The sequence below is a fragment of the Penaeus monodon genome, chromosome 21 (assembly GCF_015228065.2).
Source record: "Penaeus monodon isolate SGIC_2016 chromosome 21, NSTDA_Pmon_1, whole genome shotgun sequence".
NCBI lineage: Eukaryota > Metazoa > Arthropoda > Malacostraca > Decapoda > Penaeidae > Penaeus > Penaeus monodon.
This window is the reverse complement of record NC_051406.1, coordinates 44,710,350-44,710,600: the sequence shown is the minus strand read 5'-3', so window position 1 is coordinate 44,710,600 and position 251 is coordinate 44,710,350. Positions and strand designations below refer to the sequence as shown.

Sequence of the window (251 nt, the reverse complement as noted above, 5' to 3'; positions counted from 1 at the left end):
TCCCCTCTGCCATGAATTTATCTTCCTTTTTTCCGTCGCAGGGATAAAGTCAACGCCATCATTGACCGGTACTATAACAATGTGCTCCATCTGTACAACGACCTGTACCGCTTCCCTCCCCACGACATTATGTACCACGACAACCGCACACATGGATACAGGTGGGATATTTTTTTCTTCATTTTGATGCTTGGTTAAATATTTTTAATGGTTATATCTATTTTTTTTTTTTTAGAAAGGCTGCCTGTTTC

At 40.2% G+C, this 251-nt stretch overlaps 1 protein-coding gene across 2 annotated transcripts in view; it reads left to right on the top strand.

Annotated features, from left to right (window-relative positions):
- LOC119586525 (neurotrophin 1-like) overlaps positions 1-251 on the top strand; it is a 28,112-nt gene that overhangs the window by 20,484 nt on the left and 7,377 nt on the right. For both annotated transcript variants that reach the window (XM_037935278.1, XM_037935279.1), the window contains one exon: positions 42-161. In XM_037935278.1, coding sequence (XP_037791206.1) covers positions 42-161 — 120 coding nt within the window. The remainder of the gene's footprint in view (positions 1-41; positions 162-251) is intronic.